The following is a 17,566-nucleotide window of genomic DNA, read 5'->3' on the forward strand; positions in this document are numbered from 1 at the left end:
AAAAAACGAGCAGAACAATAACAAAAAGTTAAAATAAAATAAGGTTAGAAAACTAACATATATGTCAAAAATAATAAAAATATAGATGAAACAACAACTGGAAGGTAAAACAGAGCCACAAAAGCAAAAAAGAAGGCAAAAAAAAAGGCCAGAAAAGGCCTTGTCTGTGGGTGGGAGGGACTTGGTTGGGTGGGGGGTTTAGGCGGGGGGGCAGGGTCTAGGCTTAGGACCCTTGTGGCCACCAAAGGCCCTGGGGGTTGGGGGTGGGGCTTAGGCTTAGTGTGGGCAGAGGGGCCCTGGAGTGCCTCCAGCCTCTGAGTTCGGATGGTCAGGCCAGGATCTCAGCACGCTCCCTGGGGGCCGAGTGGGTGGGGGAAATGTTCCCCCCCCCACCCCGCCCCGCCATCCTCTGCTCCTGGAGGGTCCTTCCCCTGTTTGCCTCTACTCTTCTTCCCCCACTCCCTCCCACGCCCCTAGGACCCATGCAGCCAGAGGGGGCCTCAGAGGGCGGAGGACCAGGCCCGGGACCCCAGCAAGCTTCCCGGGGCCTGCGGGGGCAGGGAAATGCTAGCTGCAGTTCCCCTGATCCTCTGATTCCAGAGGGTCCCTCCCCATCCAGCTCTTCTCTTCCTCCCCCCCCACCACGACCCAAGGACCCACACGGCCGGAGGGGGCCCCAGAAGGCGGAGGACCAGGCCCGGGAGCCCAGCAGGCTTCCCGGGGCCTGCATGGGCGGGGGAAACAGCTGCGTTCCCTCCCTGATCCTCCAATCCCCAAGGATCCCGCCTGGCGCGGGAACCCCTCCCCTCCCCCAGCCACCCCTCAGGGGCACTGGTCCCATCTGGCCTCCTCTTCTCCTCCCCCCTCGCTCCCCTCCCCCACATCCTACCTGGTCGCTCGGGGTTCCTCCCATCCCCTTGGGTGTCGAGGTCCCCCACCAGCATCCCGTAGGTGCCCTAGTTGTGGGGAGACGGGAACTTTGAATCCTCCTACTCCGCCATCTTGACTCAGCCAGAGTTAGTGTTTAAATACTTTTTTTCCATGCTGAGAAAACAGTAAAGATATCAAAAATAATTCCCGAAGAAGACATAATATATGAAATAAAATATTATTAAGTTGAATCTAAAGGCCATATAAATTGTTTTTAAAAAGCTGGTGCATGGGAAGGTGTGGAGGAATTAAAATATCTTAACTCTCTCATAATATGGAGATGTAATAATAATAATATCTATTTATTGTATTATAAAGCGATATGCTAAGTCCTTTATATTTAGCTGCCTTATTCTACCCACTATGAACACTGAGATTGTCTGAGTTGCTCATCATTACATCTCCAGAGCCTAGCCCATTTCCTGGTTCATGTTAGGCACTTAACAAATATTTGTGCAATGTTGAGTAAACAAGCCTATAAAGTAATCAACCTTTAAACATGTCATGTGACCTGGTCAAGTTTGCACGGTAAGAGATAGAGCCAGGATTCCAACCAGGTCTGTTTGCCTCCAAAATTCAGTCACATTGTTTTCCCCAAAGTATAATGTTTTGGTTTTAATACTGATAGAAAAATAAAAGTTCACACTTTTATAATTTTATTTCAAAAGTAACTATTGGTAGACTAAAAACAGAATCTGTAACTTCCAAATCAATAGGGGAAAAAATGGAACAAAGAAAACTTGAGTAAAGAAAAATAAATAAATAAAACAAAACCACAAAGAAGCCCAGAAGTAGAAAGTCTAATAGAAAAATGGGCAAAGAGCATGAGTAATCAACTCATAGAAGAAATAAAAATAAATTTCATCATTTTCTTCATTTTCCAAAAAAGTCATCATTTTCTTATGTAACCACATGCCATTATTACACCTAAAAAATAACAATAAATAATTGATATCATCTAACACCAAGTATATTGAAATGTCCTCAATTATTTAAAATATATTTTACATTGGTTTGCTTGAATCAGAATCCAAACAAGATCCACATTTTTAATTGAGTTGTCACGTCTTTTTAACATAAAGCTGTCCCTCCCACCTTTTTTTCATGCCATTGACTCAAAGAAACTGACTGATATTCTGCAGAAAGTCTCACATTCTGGATTTTTCTGCTTTGTTAATTTATTCTTCAATTTTATTTGTCTTTTTAACACTGAGTTGTAAGTATGGTTAATTTTTTTTTAAGTTTCTATTTAGAAATAATTTCAGACCTTTAAAAATTACAAAAACAGTATTAAGAACCATATACCTTTAACCCAGGTTTCCCAAATGTTAATGGTTTACTACGTTTGCTTTATTCACTCTATTTTTGTTCTGAAACATTTGAGACTAAGTTACAGATAAAGGGCACTTTACCTCTAAATACTTCAGTATATTTCCAAAAAGAAGGACATTCTCTTACATAACAATAGTTCAATGGTCAAAATCAGGAAATGATACAATATCAGTAACTAACCTACAGATCTTATTCAAATTTCACTAATTTTTCTTCTAAAGGCCTTTATCAGGTTTAGGCTTTTACATTTATTTTAACATATTTCTTACCTTTCAGGCATTTGTACCCTTAAAAAAAAATGTTACTGCCAATTGCTATTGCAGTAGTTCCCAAACGTGTTTGCACATTAGAATCACCTGGAGAGCTTTTAAAAATTTCTAGAGAAAACTCTTGAGAAAAAACAACAAAGCTGAAGTCATCATCCTTCCTGATTTCAAACTATATCACAAAGCTATCATCATTGAAACAGTATAGTATTGGCATAAAAACAGACCCACAGATAAATGGAACAGAACAGAAAGCCCAGATATAAACCTATAAATTCGGTTAATTAATTTATGACAAAGGGGCCAAAAATACACAACAGGGAAAGGACAGTCTCTTCAATAATTGGTGTTGGGAAAGTTGGACAGCCACATGCAAAAGAGTGAAACTGAACCACTATCTTACACCATACACAAAAACTGAACTCAAAATGGATTAAAGACTTGAATGTAAGACCTGAAACCATAAGATCTCTAAAAGAAAACATAAGCTCTGTGCTCCTTGACATTGGTCTTGGCAATAATTGTTTGAATCTGACACCAAAAGCAAAAGGAACAAAAGCAAAAATAAACAAGTGAGATGGTATCAAACAAAAAAGCTTCTGCACAGCAAAGGAAACCATCAACAAAACAAAAAGGCAAACCCACTGAATGAGAGAAATAATTGCAAATCATATACCTGATAAGGGGCTAAAACAAACTATCATACAACTCAGAAGCAAAAAACCAAACAATCCAATTAAAAAATGGACAGAAGATATGAATAGACATTTTTCCAAAGAAGACATACAGGTGGAAAACAGACACATGAAAAGATGCTCAACATCACTAATCATCAGGGAGATGCAAATCAAAACCACGATGAGATATCACTTCATACCTGTTAGAATTGCTATTATCAAAAAGATAAGAAACACGTGTTGGTGATGATGTGGAGAAAAGGGAACACTTGTGCACTGTTCATGGGAATACAAATTGGTGCAACCACTACAGAAAACAGTATAGAGGTTCCTCAAAAAAATTAAAAATAGAACTACCATATGATCCAGCAATTCCACTTCTGGGTATTTATCCAATGAAAACAAAAATACTAATTTGAAAAGATATATGCACCCCTGTGTTCATTGCAGCATTATTTACAATAGTCAAGATATGGAAACAACCTAAGTGTCCAAGGATGGATTCAAAAATTGTGGCATATATATACAGTGGCATATCATTCAGCTGTAAAAAAAAAAGAATGAAATCTTGCCATTTTCAACAACATGGACGGACCTCGAGGGCATTATACTAAGTGAAATTAGTCAGACAAAGACAAATACAATATGATCTCTTTTATATGTGGACTCTAATAACAAAACAAAACAAAACTCAAAAACCAAGCTGAGAGATACAGAGAACAGATTGGTGGTTGCAAGAGGCGGGGGGTGGATTTGGGAGAAATGGGTGAACTGGGTTTGTTTTGTTTGTTTGTTTGTTTGTTTAGTTTAAATAAATTGAATAAAAAATTCCCAAATCCAGGCCTGTGGGACAGAAGCATCCGTGTTTTGAAGTTCCCCAGTGACTCCAATGTGTAGACAAATCTGGAAACCACTGTGCTACTGTTAAATGAATTCTATGGGCTGTGTTGCCCCTGAAATATGATTCACAAATTACCGAAATATTACTTGAAATAAGACTGACAGTGGGAGGAGGTGTACGGCAGATAATCATCTTTCTCAGAAAAGAAAAAATGTCCAGGCTCTCTCCCAGTCAAGGCAAACCACACTCTCTTCGGGTGCTATTTCCAAATGGTTCCTCCTAGAAGCAGCTAGGCTTAGAAGAGGCTAGGTTTGACTTTTAGCCATCCCTTCACTGTTCCCTCCTTTCTTCAAAGCCTGGCACAAGGTAGAAATTCAATAAATGCCAAATGAATGAATGGATGGGACTGTGCTTTCACCAACCTATATTCTGAGGCCTGAGAGCAGGGAAAAGCTATTAAAATTTATTTAAGGAGTAGGCCATTGGGCCAGTACAGGGGAGTTTAGCTTTGGAGCAATCAAATTTAAAATCTGTATCTTCCATCCTTAATAGATAAGTGAAAAGCAGGAAAGCTTCAAATGATATACAGGTATACATAGTCCTACTTGTGTTAAAACATCAAAAGCCTACTCACCTCTCCTGAGACCCACCTCTCCACAATCCAGCACAATGCCCTGGCTGTTAAATGTTTTGACCGTCACCACTGGGTAAGAATTCAGCTATGTATCATTAGTGGGAAACAAAACTGCCTACACCCATGAATGATGAAAATCTTGGCAAACTGGAGCACAGTCTCCTTTCCAAGAGGCACGATTGCTTACCTCAATCAGAACCCAGTTTGCCAGACATTCCTATTACTCAAAGGAAGCTGGAATTCTGATACTGTGTAAAATCTTCCACTTTAGAAATGTCACCTCAAATTTTAAAAGAAAAAAGAAAGCCCTATTGGCCAAACAAAACACAACTGTAGACTTAATCCAGCACCACTTTAATCTCTACCACCGTTGTAGGGAGAACTCTTAAAAAGGATTGCCATAGTGTTACCGAGTCCAAGCACACGCTGCTCCCTGCGCAAAAGGCCAATGAATTGAGAGTAGAGGTGTTGGAGCAAGGAATAGCGACTTTATTCAGAAAGCCAGCAGAGGGTGCGTTCCTGGTGGTGCAGTGGTTAAGAATCCACCTGCCAATGCAGGGAACACGGGTTCAAGCCCTGGTCCGGAAGATTCCCCCATGCTGCAGAGCAACTAAGCCCGTGCTCCACAACTACTGAGCCTGCACTCTAGAGCTGTGAGCCACAACAACTGAACCTGCATGCCACAACTACTGAACCCCGCGTTCTGCAACTACTGAAGCCCACATGCCTAGAGCCCATGCTCCGCAACAAGAGAAGCCACTGCAATGAGAAGCCCACGCGCCGCAACGAAGAGTAGCCCCTACTCGCCACAACTAGAGAAAGCCCACGTGCAGCAACGAAGACCCAACAAGGCCAAAAATAATAAATAAAAATAAATTAAGAAGAAAAAAGGCAGCAGACTGAGAAGATGGTGGACTAGTGTCCCAAAGAATCATCTTACCAGAGTTAGAATTCAGGTTTCATTTATACTAAAAGGGGCGAGGGGTGTGGCTGGTTGTTGCAAACTTCTTGGTGCTGGAATCCTTTGTCCTTGTAGGTGTCCAGTAGGTCTGGTCTAAATGTTTCTATAAACCTCCAACAAGACAAATGTTATTCTCTGTTCTGCAACTTTTTATTTCTGTATGAATAAGAGTGATATACCTTTAAAGGTCAGAGTCTTGAGAATGGGCAATCCTGTATGTTTCAGGCTATAGGCAACATTCTTTTACAAAAGGTGCAGAGCCAGCATGACAAAAGCACAGGCAACAAACAGAAGACAAAAGTTAGAGCTAAAGGAAGATTCAATATGGAGTCAGGTTTGTTTTTCTCTGTTACAGTAGGTATTGGAGAACCAACACATCAGGAGAGAAAATGGTAAAAGTAATTGCAGTAAATTCTACAATTTTCTGGCTTCCAATTCAAACAACTTGGAGATTGTTCCCTTAACTTCCCTGAATTCATTCTTGGTCTCTTTTCTCTAACACTGAAAATCTTGGCTCCTAACATCAGTTAGCATAATTACTTGTTTCCTTTGTCGTGTTTTACATAAAATAGTTTCAGAATAATGCTATGCTATGTTAACAAATAATCTACTAAATTTTGCAGTTTCATTTGTTCTTAGAATATGTTCCACAGTGATGTACAGTCTGGGCTGTACATTTTACAAAAATTTTGTGGTAAAGGTCCCTAAGTGGAAAGTGAAGAGCTTCCCCCAAATTGTTCTGGTGTTTACAATGACAGCCCGAAGAACAAGGGAGCAAAATGCATTTTGCTAGGAGCCTTGAAAGGCAATTTTGCGGTCTGTCCCCAGGACAGGGAACAGCGCTGTGAGGACTTGGGCTGCGCTATGGAGGTTGCTTGCTGCCCTTGCTAATCTCTTAAGAGACTCCTTTTTAAAGGAGATCTGGGGCTGTCTGCCAACTTTCCCATCTTCCCTCTCCCCTTGAAAAAAGCTGGAAATGTGTGTTTTCTGAAGCACAGGCCTGGACGTACGGACTTAGATGATCATTTGCGAAAATTTGAATGTGGGAGTAGATGCAATTGCCTACTAGGAAGAGTGTAGCATGAGTGGGTGCAGGATCCCTGGGAATACAGACCTTTAGGGACAGAAGGAGTGAGAAATCTCAGAGAGGCAGGGGAATCAGTGCGAGCACAGAGCCAAGTAGGGAGAAGAGGTTCTTACATCTGACGGAGGGGAGACTGTGTTCTCCCAAGGGTCGCTCCCGGGGCAGTGAGTACCCCCAGCCCAGTAGGGACCCCAGTCCCTAAACTGGCATGTGCCACGTGCAGGGATGCCCAGCAAGGAGCAAGATGGCCTGACCTGGAGGAAGTCACTTATGCAAGGAAGTTGGGTCTGGACTTCGGAGGAGAATGCATCCCAGCGCGGGACTGAACGGACTAGCAGGGTAAAGGATGAGGCCCGCCCTCCGCACTGGGCTAGGATTTCCGGTGGGGGCCGCGCCTCCCGCCCTTCCGGTTTAGTGCCTTGGCGCTCTCTCGGAGATTGCAGACACCTCCGCTTCCACCGCCAACTGCAAAGAAAAGTAGGGGCGGCTGGTCTCTGCCCGAAGCCTTAGGTTCCCGCCCGCACCGGGCGGGGCCTCCTACTCCCACCGCGGCCCCTCCCACCGCGGCCGCCCCGCCCCGCCCCGCCCCCTGCCGGGTCTTGGGAAGCGGCTCCAGATTGCCGAGGTAGGAGGCATGGAGGGCTGCGTCGGCAAGGTGGGCGGCCTGGGGCGCGCCTTGTGCGTGCTGACCGGGGCTTCCCGCGGCTTCGGACGGACGCTGGCCCAGCTCCTGGCCCCTCTGCTGTCGCCCGGCTCCGTGCTGGTCCTAAGCGCCCGCAGTGACGAGGCGCTGCGGCAGCTGGAGGCCGAGCTGGGCGCCGAGCGGCCCGGCCTGCGCCTCGTGCGGGTGACCGCCGACCTGAGCACCGAGGCCGGCTTGCAGCAGCTGCTCGGTGCCCTGCGCGAGCTCCCCAGGCCCGAAGGCCTGCAGCGAGTGCTGCTTATCAACAATGCCGGTAAGACGCCCGCCGGCGTGTGAGCGCTTGGAATACTGCTTAGCATCCAGTTATGTTTTCCCTCCCTTTCACCTCCCCCGCCTCTTAGAACTTTAAAGGTGACTCCTAGAAGTCTGAAAAGACGCCTGAGAGCCCTAGTTTCAGCGGGGTGTGGAGAGAGACCTGGTGCTGTCTGGCGCTCGTTCTCTCCCCCTTCTTCCCCCCTTCCCCTTTCAACGCCAAGAACTTTTCTGATCGTCTTGTTCAGCGCTCTCTGGCGGAGGCGTGAGTTAGGGCATGGGGTCTCCCAGCAGAAGTAAATTCCCCCACTTCTCCAAATGGCCCCCAGAGTTCCCCCGAACCCCAGCCCCAGAGAAGGGCATGCGCTTTCTCACTTTGAAGCTTCAGGTGAGTGGGTTCTCCAGGTATGCCTGTCTGCAGAGCTGGGGAGAGAGGCGTCTTCAGAAGCACTAGGGAGACTCCTCCTTTAGGTGTGGATGGGAAGGAGGTGTCTGGACGAGTTTGAAGAGGGCTGGGAGAAGAGAAAACCCCGCCTGCACTGGGTGATTCCTAAGGTCTGTTTTTTCAGGCAGTCTTGGAGATGTGTCCAAACGCTTCGTAGACCTGGCTGACCCAGCTGAAGTGAACAACTATTGGGCTCTGAACTTGACCTCCATGCTCTGCCTGACTTCCAGCATCCTGAAGGCCTTCCCGGACAGTCCTGGCCTCAGTAGGACTGTGGTGAATATCTCGTCCCTCTGTGCTCTGCAGCCCTTCAAGGGCTGGGCACAGTACTGTGCGGGGAAGGCTGCCCGTAACATGATGTTCCAGGTTCTGGCGGCAGAGGAACCTAGTGTGAGGGTGCTGAGCTATGCCCCAGGTAGGTGAAACATTACTGCCATCCCTGTCCCCAGAACCGGCTGGTTACCCTTTGGAGACTGGGCAAGGAGCCTTCTCTGTCTCCTCCAGGAAAGGACCCACAGAATATTTTGTCCTTGAATCATGACCCATCACTCCTTAAGGGAAATACAGGCTGCAAGAAAGTTAGTGCTGGCAGGGGCAGGGAGCTGTAGTTATCAGGTATGGATTGAGAGTGGGCAGCTGCCTGTACTTGAGGGTGGGGCCAGAAAGTCTGAGATGTTAGAGTTTGAGAGATGATTAGGGTTTGAATTCCAGGCCTGTACCTCATTTCTTCATGTGAAATGGGGAAGATGCTACCTGTCTCACAGGGCAGTTTGTAGGACTGAATGAGGCAGTTTGTAGGACTGCATGTAAAAGTGATCTCAAACTGTGAAAGGCTATCTAATTGTTAGCATCTGTAATTGTTAGATAGGACTTATCACACTGTATTATCTTTGTATATATATACTTCTCTACTTCTCTCTCTGCATAGGAAAGCCTTGAAGGCAGGCATTATGCACTATTCATCTTTATATCCCCAGCACCTAGTAAAGCACCCCACTGAGCCAGTCTGCAGTGAATGTTAGCTGAATGAAGAGCAGACAGACATTGTTGAATGCTGACCATCCCATGCTGAACTGTGCTGGAACACTGGGGAATGCTGAGATAAATAAGATAGAGCCCCGTCCTCATGGAAGTTAAAGGGTAGGGGATCTTGTGGTACTTGGTCTGGTTTCTCATCATCCTACCATGATGCCACTGTACACCTTTCTTAAGAGTGAGGCTTCTATTTTCGGCTTGAGGTTGCTGGAATTAGAAGCTGGTGACATAGCTGTTGCATGATGTCTGAGCAACTTAGATAGAGATCCAGTAGTCTATTCCCCTTGGAACCCTAGGGGCAAAGAGGTAGATTAACCTGACCAAAGTCCAGATGCAGCATAGCCAGGATCAAACCTTGCCTCCAAGGTCATGATCAGTGCAGTTTCTACTTCCTCATGCTCTCTAGTACCCAGTCCTCCTTCTGTCCCTCCCTAATGTAATACAGTTATTCTTGCAGCTAATATTCAACTCAGCACCCACTCTGAGCTCAGCCTAGGACTCACTCAGTCAACAGAGAGCAAATGGAAACCATAGTCAGGAGCAGAGCAAACTCTAGAGTGCCATGTGACTGGGTTACATTTCAGGGGGCTGCCCTGGACATTGTGAGGAAGTTGACAAGCCCACAACTAATATACTCAATGGTGAAAAGCTAAAAGCTTTTCCTCTAAGATCAGGAACAAGACAAGGAAGCCATTCTTCCCACTTCTATTCAACATAGTATTGGAAGTCCCAGTCAGAGCAATTAGACAAGAAAAATAAAAGGCATCCAAATTGGAAGGGAAGAGGTAAAACTGTCTCTATTTGCAGATGACATATTATATATAGGAAACCCTAGAGACTTCACCAAAAAATTGTTAGAACTAATAAACAAATTCAGTAAAGTTGCAGGATACAAAACAATGTAAAAACTCAGTTGCATTTCTATACACTAATGATGAAGTATCAGAAAGAGAAATTAACAGTCCCGTTTACAGTTGCATCAAACAGAATAAAATACCTAGGAATAAATTTAACCAAGGAGGTAAAAGACCTGTAAACTGAAAACTATAAGACGTTGATGAAAGAGTTTGAAGAAGGTACAAAATGGAAAGATGCCATGCTCATGGATTGGAAGAATTAATATTGTTAAAATGTCCATATTATCCAACCCAATCTACAGATTTAATGCAATCCCTATCAAATTTCCAATGGCATTTTTCACAGAAACAGAACAAACAATTCTAAAATTTGTATGGAACCTCATTAGCCAAAGCAATCTTGAGAAAGAAGAACAAAGCTCTCTAGCATCACTCTCCTTGATTTCAAACTATATTACAAAGCTACAGTAATCAAAATATTATGTTATTGGCATAAAAAACAGACAATTTACCAGTGAAACTATCTAGTCCTGGTGTCTTGGAGAAGATAATTTGGGGTTGAAATATTAGCTTCATAAACTTAGATGTGCAAATCTCTTCTCAGAGATTTGGGAAGTTCTCAACTATTATTTCTTTAAGCTTTCTGTTCCTTTTTTCTCTCTGGGACTCCATAATACATAGATTGTTTCTTTTAATGGTAATCCTTAGTTCATGTAGTCTTTCTTTACTCTTTTACATTCTTTTTCCTTTTTGCTCCTCTGACTAGATAATTTCAAATGCCCTGTTTTCTGGTTCACTAATTTTTCCTGCTTGGTTGAGTCTGCTGTTGAACTCTATCAAATTCTTCAGTCCAGTCATTGTATTCTTCAACTCTAGATTTTGGTTTGTTTTTTTCAAATGGTTTCTCTTTCTTTGTTGAACTCCTCTTTTTGTTCATGCATTGTTTTCCTAATATCATTTAGGTGTCTGTCCGTGTTTTCTTAGAGTTCACAGAATTTCTTTAAGAGGATTATTCTGAATTCTTTGTCAGGCAGTTCATACATCTCATTTCTTTAGGGTCAGTCATTAGAGTTGTATTAGTTTCCTTCAGTGGTGCCATGTTTCCTTGATTATTCATGATCCTTGTGGCCTTGTGTTGGTGTTTGTACATTTGAGGAAGTAGACGCCTCTTCTAGTCTTTATAGACTGAGTTCAGTAGGCAGAGCCCTTCACCAGTCAACTCTTTTAGTGATTCTGGGTGGGCCGTCTGGTGATGTCCGTGGCAGTTTTGCCACTAGAGTCCTAAGGCAGCCTGTTGCTGGGGTGGGTACAAAGCCTGGGTCCACAGTAGTCATCCTGGCACTAGACCAGCTGGGAGTCTGGTTTGAGAGTGCCCACCTAAAGCCTAGGTTCACAGACACTGTGACCTACAGGAGCCATGTAGGGCCACGGGAGTTGGCTAGTGCTGGCGCTGGAGCCTGGTGCCGTGGGAACCACCTGAGACCATGGGAGCCAGCTGGTGCTGGAGTGGATCAGGGGCCTGGCTTCTCAGGGGCCCTCTAGGAGCCTGGAGTTCCAGGAGCTGCCTGGGGCTGTGGGAACTGCCTGGGGCTGCTGGGACCACTGGAGCTGGGTGTCAGGATGAGCTGGAGGCCTGGGTTCATGGGAACCCACAGGGAGCCACCTAGGGCCATGGGAGTTGGCCTGGTGCTGGAGCAGGCTGACTCTGGAGCCCCCAGGGAAGTTGGGTGTTCACTTCACTCTTCTTCTCCCACAGGGACGGTGTCTCTCTCTGCTCTTGGCTGCTGGGGCTTGGGGAAGGGGTGATAGGGTAGTGTGAATCTGTAGATTTGGTGGTCTAGAGGGACCATGTTCAGTGGACATTGGAATTTGAGTCTGGGGCTCAGTGGTGACAGTGTGGAGCCTTGGTGATACTGACCATGTGTCAGCCAAGATGAGGTGTTGCCTCTGGCCACACCTGACTCCACCCAACTCCACACATACATCAGGGGCCCCTGCCTCATCTTCTTCTCTTCATCCCCTAGGTCCCCTGGACACAGACATGCAGCAGTTAGCCCGGGAGACCTCTGTGGACCCAGACGTGCGAAAAAGGCTGCAGGAGCTGAAGACAAAAGGGGAACTTGTGGATTGCAGGATATCAGCCCAGAAACTTCTGAATTTGCTGCAAAAGGACAAGTTCAAGTCTGGAGCCCATGTCGATTTCTACGATGAATAAGCCCATGTCCTTGGTTCTTAGGGCTTTCTTCCCCCTCTCAGGCATGCCCAGGAGTCCTGTGCCTCCCCACATCCTGCCACAGTGGCACTGCCAACCCTGCCTTACGCAGATAAGCACTCATGCTTACTGTCCTGCCCTCGGATCCAGCCAGCTGTGAGGGCACCAGGTGGCTGGAGTTCCCAATTCTCAGGAGTCTGTATCGACCACCTTGAGTTAGGAGTAGGCTTAGGAGAGACAAGTTATGGCTGTTGGTGTTCTCTCTCCCCAGGAATAGAATTTTAAGGATGGGGAAAACAGGACAAGAAGCTAAAACACTGAAAAAAGGAGGATGGGTCTCCTGCCCATGGCAGGAGGGAAGAGTCCATGGGGAAGAGGGGATGAGCTAGGGCCAAATAGGAGGGCCTTTGTAGATTCACAGATGGCCTGCAGGGAAGGGAGGACAACGCAAGTCTCAGCCCACAGGGAAGCTCCTTGCTCAGGGTAGCAGGACCTTCAGGTGAACTCTGTGTCCTAATTCTGATGCTTCCTCCCTCCAGAACCTACCATGTATCCACCAGATGGGGGAAAGGGCCCCGAGAGTTCATGTACATGTTAAAGGCAGATACAAATAAAACGTGGATTGTCCTTTATTAATGCCTGCTTTCGATTCTGATACGGGTCCCATGACTAAGTCCCTGGTTTGCTGGACCCAAGGGGTGTTCCTGAAGCAGTTAATCCAAACTTGGGGTGCTGCCCTTATGTCCTGCAGTGTTGTCTTGGGGCTATCTGCCTTTTCTCACTGAGCCCCACTGAGCCCAAGTTCAAACAAAGTTGGCCTAGGTGACTTGCCCAGACACCTGTTCCTCCTTTATCCTTTTGCCAATTCTTACTGCAGTCTTTATTACCCTTTCCTCGCCCTTGACCTATTCAAAGAGTATCCAGCATTCAGGGCCTGACTCACAGCTACCCCAGCCCTTGGGATAGGGTGCTTTCCCTGGCTCGCTTGGATTCCCAGTTCTGCCCTTTATCCACATGGCAATGCTCTGAGTGGATCCCAGCTCTTAAGGGGGCCTGTCGTGGGCCCTCCTGGTCACGTCCATCTGGCCCACGGTCCTGGTCCTCAGTGGGGTGGACTTAGGACCAAGATGCCTTTGGGGGAGGTGGACAAGATTCTAAGAGGGAGAAGCCCTGAGAAACCAGGGGTGTAACCAAACCCATCCTTCTGCAGATCAGTAGATGTGGGCCAGGCTGGGAGCTCCGCAGTGGTGGTGGTCTACAGCCAGCCAGCCCATTGTCCCTGTTCCTTATTTGGGAAGAGAGACCATGGTCCTTGCCAGCCATCTCAGGACTCAGCCCTGCATCTGATAGCAGGACAGAACTCTCTGTTCCTCCTCACGCACGGCAGAGGGCGCACCGGGGCCATGCCTCCTGGAGAACCAGTGGCAGGGCCTATCTCTGGAGGCAGGCCCTGGACCAGAGCTGGCAGTGCCCTGCTAGGTTCCCTAGGAGAGAGTGAGCAACTCATGTGCTTTCTTCGTCCAGCAGAGACTTTGCCCTCAGTGGAGTCAAAATCACTGTTCTCAGATCCCCGCTTTGCCACCCAGGGCAAGTTGTTCCCCTTGCTTCAGTTTCCTTATCTGAAAAAAGTAGATTATATTGGTGCCTCCCTCAAAGGGGCATTGTGAGTATTAAATGACCTCATGTTTGTAAATGTTTAGCACAGTGCTGGCATTGCAGTAAGTGCCCACAAATGCTAATTTATTTCTTTTTAGTATCAAGATCCAGATCATCCTGGAACCCCATTTGTAGCCTCATCTCCACATGGCCCAGATGCCCTCGCCCTTGCTGACCTGTGGCAAGAACTCTCACTGCGCCGCCTCTAATCCGGGCCTCAGTGGGACTGGGGTTCAGTGTGGACAGCTGGTCCTGGACTCACCAGACCCTCAGGAAAACGCTTGAGCCTTGGAGTCAAACCCTCAGCCCCGCGTCCCTCTGTGTCGGAGATACTGTGGGTCTTGGGCAGGGCCTTATCTCTGGGCTTCAGTTTCCCTAGAACAGATGAGCTCTAAGATTCTTTCCTACAAACCTTTCTCTAAGGTGCTTCAAGTGTGGTCAGGCTGCATCTGCTGGCATCAGATTTGCCTCTGCAGGTGGGGCTGGGCAGCCTGGGCTACCCCTTCTATCTGGTGGGTGTGGGACAGATTTCCTCGCCTGACCCTTGCTCCCATGGGAGTGTAAGGGCGATGTAAGTAAGCACAACCCTACTTGATGTCCCGTGGGGTTGACTCCCATGGGAGTGTAAGGGCGGTGTAAGTAAGCACAACCCTACTTGATGTCCCGTGGGGTTGACTCTCTCTCCAGAGGGCTGGTTGGCCAGGACTTCCGAGAAGGTAAGGCCAGGACTTCATCAGGAGTACCACATGTCCCCACAAGGTGGCGAGGCCCTCCCACCCCTGACATATCCTCTCTGATCTCAGGGATTTAAGAGCCTTGGAAAAGACCCTAGACCTGTCTCTCTTCTGGACTCTCAGGGGCCCCCAGGGAGCTGGGGAGGCAGAAAGAGCTGGGCTCACTCTCCCCAGCAGGCCTCCCAGGCCTCCTAAGTGATCCATGGGCTCTGGCCACGTGGGCTCTGGCCCAGGTCTTGCTCCTTAGCCTGGACTCAGCCTCCCCAGGTCCTGCACCACTGGGGCAGGGAGACTTTCCTGCCAGCCTCCAGGGACTAGCCATGAGTGTTCTCAGAGTGCACAGCCTGGCCTTGGCCACCACACACAGGAGTGCACGCGAACACACACACAATACATGCCTGCACGTGCCCAGAGCTCAGCTGCTCGCCGTGCAGGGCCTTGGATTAGCCGAAAGACAAACAAGGTTTCTTTGTCTGTGGCGTGAACGAGCTGGTAGTTTTTCGGTTTTGTGTTTAATATCCCTGAGCTGGAGGCCAGCAGCTGGCCTGTGGGAGCAGGAGAGTGAGGGGAATATACCAGGCCCACCCCAGGGAGCTCCAGCACCTCTGTCTGTGAGCATGACCAGCTGGGACTGGGCTGGTCAGAAGCTCCCTCCCCACCCCCAATGCCTGTCCTTTGTCCCCTGAATAAAATGCAGGCTGGTGCTGGAGCTCACTGTTAGCTGAGGCTGGAGGTGCAGAGATGCTCCCACCTCACCACCCAGGACCACCCCGTGGGGCGGTGCTCCACCCTGCTCTCCCCGTGTCTCACCTCAGAGCTGGGCTCTGGGATACTGCCTTCCGGCCTCCCCTCTCCCAGCCTCTCCCCACGGAACACGGCCCCCTGTGCTGATGCGTGTGCAGTAATTCCCACTCACAGTGCCCAGCCGTGCGCCCTCACCACCGGGGTCCTATGTGGTGACAGGGAGGTGGGCGAAGGGCACTGCCAGTCGCCAGGGTGGGGCCCCCAGAGCAACTCACAGTGATCCGGGGTAGAGGAGCAAAGGGGAGTGGACCTGAAGCCACTAGGCAGCTTGCAGGGACGTTAGCTGAGGATTCACTCTGAGCCTCTGGGACCAGCATGGGGAGGGTCAAAGCGTGGCTGGAGAGAGGAGGGAGTGAGCCGTCCGAGCTCCCCTGCCCCAATCCCAAGGTCTTCTGCCTGCAGTGCTGGGAGACGGGGCTAATGCGGGACGTTCTCTGGGACTTTTGAAGTAAAGCCCACCTCCCCAGCCCCACCCAAATTATTGTTACTCCCAGCAAGACTCCCCTAGCACCCCCTTTGTCTCCCATTTCACCCATCCCCTCAGCCCTAACTGTCCTTAGTGTGAGCTGGGAGAGCCCTGACCTTTGATTTTCAGGAAGGGGTCAGGAAAAGAAGGGAAGGGAGATGGAAGTTTCCTTTTTCCTTTGGGGGATCCACCTCTCAGGCCCACCCCCAGCTGACTCCATGGTCTCAGATGATTCCTCAGCTGACTGACCTGCAAGCTGTCTAGTGGTCTCTTAGCCCAAGGCCCATGTCCCCCGTCCCCACCCCCAGGGCAAGGGAAGAGAGGGGCCTAGCTCCCACTTTCCAGACCCGGTGCCTCCTCTTGGGGCCACAAGAGTCTGTCTGGCCCATACTCTGGTTCAGGTCTTAGTCCAGCTGCTGCAGAGGTCTTTCCTGCCAGGCCCTGCCCTTCCAAGGCCCAGCTTGACCCTGGGGATCCAAGGCCTCAGGCTCAAGGGGCTGTGTGTATCCCACGGACCTTACCCAGACCTAATCCACTGGGACCTTGTTGAGTGTTTGATGAAAAATGAATGAGAGAGTGAGCAAGTCAGTGCTCTCGTGGCCCACTGCCAGGTGTATAGTGAAGCATTTGAAAAGGCCTGTGTGTGATGACCAGTGCCTGGGAGTCAGGCCCCTGCAGACAAGCCCCCGCCCAGCCCAGGCATCCCATGCGGGGGTTCAAGCCACCCTTGGATTGCCCCTTGGAATCCCTAAAGGAAAGCCTGCATGTATGTATTGTGGACATAGGTAGGACTGGCCTGTGTCAGAATCACCCAGCGAGTTAAAAAAAAAATCGCTCTCCCATTGTTTCTCCTTTACTGCAGACTCCAATTCAGCGGATCTAGGTATGTCCCCACTTGCGCTACAGCATTACAAAGTGAGCTGTGAAAAGTCATTAATTAATTTAAAAAGTGAGCTGTGAACCTTGCAAACCCAGGTGGTATTGGCAGAGATCAAAGGAAACAGCCCCTCAAAGAAGGGGAAGTTCAAGGGACAGAGTCAGGCTTAAGGGTTGGGGTTAGTCTGAGGTCAGAACTAGTGAGCAACATATGGCCAAGGTCAGGGTCGTTGTGAGTCCAGATCTGGGATCAGCACAGGGCCGTGGCTAGGCTTAGCTTGTGCTGCGAGTTGGGAATAACAAGAGGGAGATAGACAACTTTGGGAAGCAAAAGAGGCCTGCACGTAAATGATGAATGGCAGGGTAAGCTGGCTCAGTAGGAGGAGAAGGCCAAGCCTGAAGCCCGTGACCAAGGCGGGGAAGGAGGAACTGCTCTCTCGGCCTCGGATTGGCTCCAGATTCCACCACTCCGTCCCCCTGGGCAGGAGCCCTGCGCCCAGGGCAGCGACAGCTGCATCGTCCTCTGAAACAAAGTGGGCTTTCTCTAAGGGTCTGTCCTTGAGGCCTGCCGGGTGTGGCAGGAAGGGGACCGGGCTAAGTGAGGGAGCGGAGAGGAGGCAGGTCTCCTCTCTGGAGCATCCAGACCGCACAGCGAGGGTGAAAGACGGAGGCAGAGTGAACAGGACAGTGAGAGAAAGATGGAGAAACACAGGGAGGAAAACACACAGAGACAGAGAGATCTGAAACATAGTGAGACAGATTTAGATGGAGGGAGAGAGAGCAAGAGAAGCCACACACACT

The 17,566-nt window shown here is 48.4% G+C and overlaps 1 protein-coding gene across 1 annotated transcript; it reads left to right on the top strand.

Annotated features, from left to right (window-relative positions):
- The first annotated feature begins 7,146 nt into the window (after positions 1-7,146).
- On the top strand, positions 7,147-12,861 carry SPR (sepiapterin reductase). Its single transcript, XM_068565008.1, has 3 exons — positions 7,147-7,681; positions 8,250-8,540; positions 12,042-12,861. The coding sequence occupies exons 1-3, from the start codon at positions 7,360-7,362 to the stop codon at positions 12,230-12,232; spliced, it is 804 nt and encodes a 267-aa protein (XP_068421109.1). The 5' UTR covers positions 7,147-7,359; the 3' UTR covers positions 12,233-12,861.
- Positions 12,862-17,566: the final 4,705 nt, after the last annotated feature.

The sequence above is a fragment of the Eschrichtius robustus genome, chromosome 15, assembly GCF_028021215.1.
Source record: "Eschrichtius robustus isolate mEscRob2 chromosome 15, mEscRob2.pri, whole genome shotgun sequence".
NCBI classification, from domain to species: domain Eukaryota; kingdom Metazoa; phylum Chordata; class Mammalia; order Artiodactyla; family Eschrichtiidae; genus Eschrichtius; species Eschrichtius robustus.

Bases quoted from the DNA above. Each gene is read 5' to 3' on its own strand.
- SPR (XM_068565008.1), top strand. From the start codon at position 7,360: ATGGAGGGCTGCGTCGGCAAGGTGGGCGGCCTGGGGCGCGCCTTGTGC. The intron at 7,682-8,249 runs GTAAGACGCCCG...CTGTTTTTTCAG, and splicing joins GCTGCTTATCAACAATGCCG to GCAGTCTTGGAGATGTGTCC. The intron at 8,541-12,041 runs GTAGGTGAAACA...TTCATCCCCTAG, and splicing joins GGTGCTGAGCTATGCCCCAG to GTCCCCTGGACACAGACATG.